Source organism: Rhagoletis pomonella, unplaced genomic scaffold, assembly GCF_013731165.1.
Source record: "Rhagoletis pomonella isolate Grant_MI unplaced genomic scaffold, Rhpom_1.0 Rhpom_scaffold_00007, whole genome shotgun sequence".
NCBI classification, from domain to species: domain Eukaryota; kingdom Metazoa; phylum Arthropoda; class Insecta; order Diptera; family Tephritidae; genus Rhagoletis; species Rhagoletis pomonella.
Window position 1 is genome coordinate 10046335 of NW_023458561.1, and position 7916 is coordinate 10054250.

A 7916-nucleotide genomic window follows, 5' to 3' on the forward strand; every position below is an offset into this window, starting at 1 on the left:
TGTGAATGCCACATTTTTCGAGCCAACTAAACTGGCGAAGCGCATTTCAAGAGCGACAAATATTTGGAATACTTAACAGCGAAAGCAAAATACGAAGCAGAAAAGAAGAATGTTAACAGAGCTAAATCACACGAGAGCATTTGGAATGTTAATTAAATATGGATATTGATAATTTTGTGATATTTTGGGAAAATTTTCAAATAGAAAACCCAAGTAAAAAAAATTAAATTTTTTTCAATGATTTGTACAAGTAACATGAAATTAAATCGAAAATAGTATATAACATTCCCGATTTTTGTGATATTTTATTAATAATTGCAAATAGAAAAGTCCCATGTGTTTGTGTTTTTTTGTGAAAATATTTTTTGATACAAAAATCCTTTTCCCCGGTGATTTCCACAAATACTGTGAAAATAAATCGAAAGGTTATATAGCATTTTTCGATTTTGGTAATATGTTGTTAGATTTTCAATTATAAAACTATTGGTATTAGATTTTTTTTGTGAATAGTCTTTAGGGGAAAAAATAATTTATTCTCGGTGATTTGTACACACAACGTTCAAAAAAATCGAAAATATTATATAACATTTTCCAATTTTTGTGTTATTTTCAAGTAAAAAACTAAACTAAACTTAAAAAAAACCTGTGAAAAGAATTATTTTCCTTTTTCTTGTAGAGATCTCACAAAACTAAGTCGAAAGTCTGTATGAATTTTTTCCATATTTTCGATATTTATGGAAATAATTCAGTTTTTAATTATTTTCGACTTGGAAACTTTTTTTAAAAATACTTAAAATCTGAAAACGTCGGATTTTCGCAGCAATTAGTAAAGATCACGCTAATCTAAGCCGAAACTATTTAACAAATTTTTCAACATTTTCAATATTTATTCAGTTTTCCAATATGTTCTAATAAAGTCGTGTAAGTTGCCATTGGATGGGTGGCAGCTCCGCTACTCATGTGCATATTTGTCCCCCACATTGTCATTTACATATCTAATTTATTAATAACTAAACCTAAATTTATAAAGCACATATTTGTAAACTTCATTTCATTACCTATTTCTGCTACCAAATTTTTCATGCATCCAAAAAGACAAACAAATGAGAATGTAAGTATGTATGCATTTATAAATGTACATATAAACATACATATACACGATTGTTCTGCTTTCGTCTTCCCCTCGCCGCTTGGTTGGTGGAACATGGTTACACGCAGAATTTTAAAGGAATTATTATTATTCTCCATACAAAATGTACAAGTATTGCCTTATTAAATGCAAAGTTATGCAAAAATCTAAATATTTCGTAAACGCGGGGTTAATGGACCGCTGCTAAACTGGCTATCTGTCCGTTTTTGGCTCATACTTAATATATGTAATCGGTATGCATCAACAATCTACATAAAAATCTACAAAAGCACTCTGCGTTTCATGCACATTGGCTTTTATTTTCATAAAACATCTAACAATGTTTAGAAGAATTTTTCTACAAATACATAATATAATGAAGCTATTCCAAGTTATTCCAAGTCCTTCCAAAAGAGGTTATTTACAGTATCGGTCATATCTATAGCACGCCATTTCAAAGTGACATTGCGTGCAACTTACGTTTATTTATTTATTTTTTTGTGAGAATTTTCAAATAAAATACAGTTCTTTCTCTAACAAACCCCTTATAAACCCAAGTTTAATAATTTGTAAAAACCTTCAAATTTTCAAACAAATTTTCACCTATATTTCAAACTTTTTTCTCACAAGTGTTTGAATTTTTCTGAATACACAGTTTTATAGCCCAATCAATTTTAGTTTGATAATGTACAAGTTTCAAGTGACTGAAAGTTACCGTTGATTTTTTAGAATTTTTTTTCTTCAAAGGTGTTGCGGTTTTCATCCATATACAAATAAATTGAGTTTATTCATTATATGGAAGCCAATGCGACAAAAAAAAATCTAAAAAATTAACGGTAATTCGTAGCCACTTGAAATTTGCAAATTATCAGACTAAAATTGCAGTGGCTAAAAAACTGTGTACTCGAAAAAATTCTAACACTTCCGAGAAAAAAGTTTGAAACTTAGGTGAAAATTTGTTGCACTTTTTTGAAGTTTTCTACAAGTTGTTAAACTTTGGTTTATATGGGGTTTGTTAGAGAAAGAACTGTATTTTAATTGAAAATTCTTAAAAATAAATAAATAAACATAAGTGGCACACAATATCACTTTGAAATGGCGTGCTATAGATATGACCGATACTGTATATTTTACTAGAAAAAAAAATTTAATGGTTTTTAATAATCCAAACGAGCAAAAGTATTAAACATTTTAGTGCATTAAAATTTTTTCATTTGCATTAGCTTGGATAATTTAATGAAAAAAAATTTCATATTTTTCAGAATTAATGCATTGAAATATTCATTTGCATTAAATTTCATAAATTAATGCATGAATTTTTTTCATTAACATTATTGCTTTAAGTACCATTACAAAATTAATGCAGCACTCGAACTTGCTCGAGCTAAAGGACCAGGTCCAGCACTACGCACAGCACCCCTGTGACTGGGATTGTACAGACAGGCTATTAACAGCATTTATTAACTCCAGTCAAGTGAATGCCGTCATCAGTGTCAATCACCACCTGTGAACGAGTAAGCAGCAACTGCCACGAGATACCCGCGTAACTCTGGCCCAACTCGCCTCCCAACATCGAAAATGAGTGTCCACAATGTGGAAATTCCCCCCTAGACACAACCACCTCTTCACAAGCCCACTCAATCCAACTCAACTAACATCCCACCACACTGGTTCTACCTCATCGAAATATCAAGTTTTCTGGGCTTACCGTTAGTTGAGCCTGAGGACAATTACGGACTAAGTAAGCCCTTACAACAATAACAACTGTGTCTTTTATACATTATTTTTGAGTGAAAACAGAAGACAATCGTGACAAGAAATCCCGACAAAATATAAAAATAATTAAAAAATCGCGCGATATTTTTTATATTTTGTCAGACTTTCTTGTCTGGATTACGTATGGTCGGGATTTGGTCGTATCTGGATTGTCTGGTCGGGATTTGGTCGTGTCTGGATAATGTCTTTCGGGATTTCATTATACATTCGGCAACTATTCCCCCCTATTATGAATTTTCATACGATAGACGATAAACGCTTGCAAACGTATCGTATGATATCAGTTCTCGTATTAACGTTTTCATATGCCCCACAGGTGTATTGTTGATAATGGCTGTGGTTTTTGTTCACTTTTACTTGCAAACTAGCACAAATCAGCTACGCTAACTATCGGATTTCATACGACAACATCGATTCGTAATAGAGAACAACAGAATACAAGCGTTTATCGTGCATCGTATGAATTCATAATAGGGGGGATTGATAGACTAACCGATCTGGGCGGGGTCGCTGTAGCCACTACAACAACAACGACAGCACCATCATCCTCAGTTGTTTGTTTACAAATAATCCAGTAACTTGCCAGCAACTTTATTTCTGAGAATTCGCTCATAGAAAATTTCCAAAAAAGTACGCGAACGCAAATCCAGTAATAACTTGCAAGTTTCATGAACAGCTGTTAAATTGGTTGTTTACTCGCAGCAAATTCCTAATAAAACAATATATTTTATATTTAAATAAGTTTATTTTGTGAAATTCAACAATAAAAGCCGACAGTTTCTTTGTTAGTTTAAATTTCATCCAGCAGCATGCGATCAGCTGTTTTTCGTACTGGCAAATTCTTACAAGTAAAAATTTATCCAGTAAAAACTTACACCTTCAATCGTAATTTTTCGCTCTCAATTTCCCCTACTTTGCAAGTTTTTGCGTACGAAAACGCCAAATCATGAAAATTTGTATAAACTCTTACTGGATTTTACCGGAAATGAGTAAACAAACACAACTATCATCAGAGTAATACAAATAGAAATTCAAGTTAAACCAACATAGAATAGAATAGAATATCCAATTTTTATTTTGGTTTCCATAAAAACTATAAGCAGATGTTTATCCTTTCAAGTTGAAGATTTACGACCTAGGACGCTCTTTCTTCTCCTTGTACAGTGCAAGTAGCGAAACGTTCGCAACTTTAACTACCTTGAAACGTACACCGGGAATATCACCGACAGCGTGACCTTTACGACCGAAACCGGCAACCAAGACTTCATCGTTCTCTTCAATGTAATTCAAGCTACCGTCACGAGGTACGAAAGCCGTAATTTTCTTGCCATTTTTAATGAGCTGCACTCTCACGCACTTACGAATGGCAGAGTTAGGCTGCTTTGCTTCGACACCGCTGAAAAAAAGGAATAATTAAAACAATGTACATACATACATAAATATACTTAAATTATAAGTCCGATTTTTGATTTGGGTTGAAAAGTGACGCGCAGCTCACAGTATAATCCTGTGATATGGTGAATATGAAACACAAAGCACAAAAATATACTGTGGGTCGCACAGTCACTAGAAGTAAAAATACGAAACACTGCATACGATTGGACTTCACCTTTAGCACTTAAATTCACTTTTGGAAACTAAGCTATCGAATTATACCTACACTTTTTCAAGTACAATGCCTTTAGCATGGGATGCTCCTCCAAAAGGATTAGCCTTCCATCTGGTACCCAAATGGGCCTTTTTGTAATCTTTATCAGCCCAACGTTGATCACGACGGTGGTTCACATGCTTCCTGGCTGTGCGGAGACCTCTTGGCTTGCCTGTAATGAAAAAAAATAAAGTGCAAAATAAGTTGCAAATTCATAACTTATTAAAACACGCTCAAACTATAGTTTTGGTATATCGACTCAAAGAGTGAGGTTAGATTTGTGTTAATTTATGTATGTGTTAGTACAAGTCTAGCATCACACAAAATTATTTAAAGATGCAGTTTTGCTGGCGACGCAATTTGTTTAAATTCAGATTTGATCAAAAGTTTTCTACGAAAGAAAGTGATTTATGTGATATTCCGCGATTAAATAGGCTAAAAATCTTCGGCGACCACTACTACTCAACAGCAGTCTGGAGACAAATCACACCAAACTGTTTTTTAATTTGTGCGCAGAATTTCTACTTACTGTCACATATTTTTTATCGTAGTATAACATATCCCTTTAACAGTAGACAAATATTTTTTGAAAAGGCTTTAAATCGAAGGAATTTAGCTATTTCTGCAACTCACCCATAATTCCCAAACTTTCTCAAGCAATGGCGGAAATAAAAGAACGAGCTGTCGTTCGGATCGTGTCCATCTTTCAAAATTGAGCTACAACAACATGTCAAGCCGTCAAGCAGAAGGCGTTCAAGCAGGAAGTGTTCAGAAGGTTCTGTACGCACCAAGCCCGATAGAATAGGTCCCCTTTCAGACACGTCAAGCCTTGAAAGCAATTTTTATCGCATTCTCTTTTGTGTTTTCTCTTTGCTTCCACACGCATCAAGTTTTATTGAATTCAACTACTTGGTTCTTTAAACGGGAAGCAACGAAAAGATCCAAAGAGAACAAGAAAACTTGAAACGAATTGACGGTACGGAGGTATCTGTACTCTTGACCTCTCTTCCCACCTCCTTCACCCACGAACGAGCAGACTTGAAAGCAAGACTTGACGTGTCTGAAAGGGGACTAGGTTCTTTCCCATACGCAACGCGGGATCCCGCGGGTGCCCAAAATAGCCCAGAATCATTCCCGTACCCCAATAAACATTTAGGTTTGAGCTCAACTTGAGGTTAAGTTGAGAACTAAGGTATTTCTCAAATCTCCAACGTTGTTTCTCAACAGTACCTCAAGTGGAGGATCATAGCGTTCTCAACAAAATGGGCATTTTTCTTTGTATGAAAAAAGGACTGTTTCTCAAGTTGAGAACATGCTAGTTCTCAACTGGAAGTCCTATGTAATTCTCCAATTGGTCTCAAACATATCATTGAAATACTGAAATTGAAATAGTAAAATACCTTATACCTTTTTGATTGAAACTACATACATAGATGAATTTAAATATTAATTTTTCATTTTATTAATCCTTTTGTATTAAGTAGTTAAGGAAAATCGTATTACAATAATTCACTTCACAGTACACAGTCCGACAGTAATTTTGCCACTTGATTCACTTGGCGTTTTATTTTCTTTCAAGATTATTTGAGCATATTTTGAAGATTATTTACTTTTTGTTGGTAGTTTTCCTCTTTATATAGCTTTAGTTTTTTACTTGATAATTAAATATTCATTTCTCTATCACTTTTTACGTATCTGCGCGTCGGTTAGAGATGAGTTGGAGAATGATGTTGGATATCAACTTGAGAATTATGAATTTCTCCAAGGTTAATTGTCTGTAAGAAAACATTTTTCTGTAGACTAAATAAATAAATTATGCATGCTAAAATGTTAATCTACAGTGGAATTAAAACGGAAAATGGTCTTCAGAAGTACATTGTTTTCTTGAAGACGGCATGTTGATAATGAAGTTTCTTCTCAAATTGAATGCAGCCTACGCAATGGCTTTCAATTTGTATGATTTTTGACAAGCAATTAGTCTGTTCCAATAGCAGTCCGGTTTACAGGATTTAGTCAGAACTTACAGGAAGTCGTTCCTATTGACACAAAAGCTGTAAGTGGGAACACTTTTGAGAGAGTAACTGAGCAACTGTTCCTAGTCAGAATTTACAGGATTTAGTCCGGAGTTGTTTTTCCTGTAAGTTCATGAAAAGTGTCAAACGATCAGCTGATTTGCATGTGCAAACAAAAACAGAAAGCGGTGAAAGCAAAGAACCTTATATTTGTAAAAAAAATGGAAGTAAACAACGAAATATTTGAATATTTATAGGTTTTAATGATTATTTAGTGATATTTCAGCCAAATCAGTGTTGCACCAATGACACGTAAACAAACAGGAAATAGTGCTTTTTGCGTTCCCGTGCACTTCTGCATCTGTTCTCCTTTTACTCTCACTTGAGAGAGTAAAATTGTAGTTTGACAGTTCCACAGGTTTAAGTACGAAGTTCAAAGGAACAGACTTAGGGCCGGTTGTTCAATGTCTGGTTATCACTACCACTACACTATCGACGATTTTGACATCATGCATATAACATGTGATCGATAAAGCAGTCGGTGTACTTAACCGGAGCTTCTACCTCCGATTTGTGTTAATCAGACATTGAACAACCGGCCCTAAATGTATGTGTGGAAATTGAAAGGCAAAACTGATTGTGTGTCGTCAGCGTAAAAGCGAAGGTACACAACATGCGTTCGCCGGCGATTGCGTCACGCCGTCAATGTCAAATAAAATTGAACACGTGCATTTGTATGACAGCTATTACAGGCGACGCCATGCTTATCAGCTGTTTTTTGTTTACAAAATAATGAGCGGCACAACGCAAGGTGTGTAACAGCAAATTTTACAACGTCGTCAACGCCACAGTGGTCAACGCGCCAACGCGCCAACGGTACAACGTAACGCCGCAGAAAATAAAATTATGTACCTACAGCTTAAGTCCGTCCCTGCTGACAGCTGTATAACCTTGCGTTTACAAAAGACAAGACAATTGAGAATATATATTAAGGGCCGATTGCTCAAAGCCTGGTTGATACTAATTCCCAGGTTAAACATCGTCATCGACGTTACTGGTACCGTATCATATGCATGGAGCCGAAAACGTCGTTAACGATGTTAACCGATGATTAGTGTCAACTAGGCTAGTTGTTCAATGTCTGATTAGCACAAATCGATCACATGTTATATGCATGATGTCGAAAACGTTGATAATGATGTTTAACCGGCAAGTAGTGATAACCAGACATTGATCAATCGGCCCTAATTGTCACATTGTATGTGTAAAGTAGGCGTCCAGAGAATAAACTGTCTTCGAAATGCCAAGTGTGTGAATATAAAGTGTGAATATATTAGTAAATAAAGTGTGA

At 34.9% G+C, this 7916-nt stretch overlaps 1 protein-coding gene across 1 annotated transcript; it reads right to left on the reverse strand.

Annotated features, from left to right (window-relative positions):
- Positions 1–3935: 3935 nt before the first annotated feature.
- Positions 3936–5270, reverse strand: LOC118742299 (40S ribosomal protein S23). The gene is made up of 3 exons (XM_036474267.1): positions 5187–5270; positions 4566–4725; positions 3936–4301 (listed from the first exon to the last, which is right to left on the reverse strand). The coding sequence occupies exons 1-3, from the start codon at positions 5188–5190 to the stop codon at positions 4034–4036; spliced, it is 432 nt and encodes a 143-aa protein (XP_036330160.1). The 5' UTR covers positions 5191–5270; the 3' UTR covers positions 3936–4033.
- Between the last annotated feature and the right edge of the window lie 2646 nt (positions 5271–7916).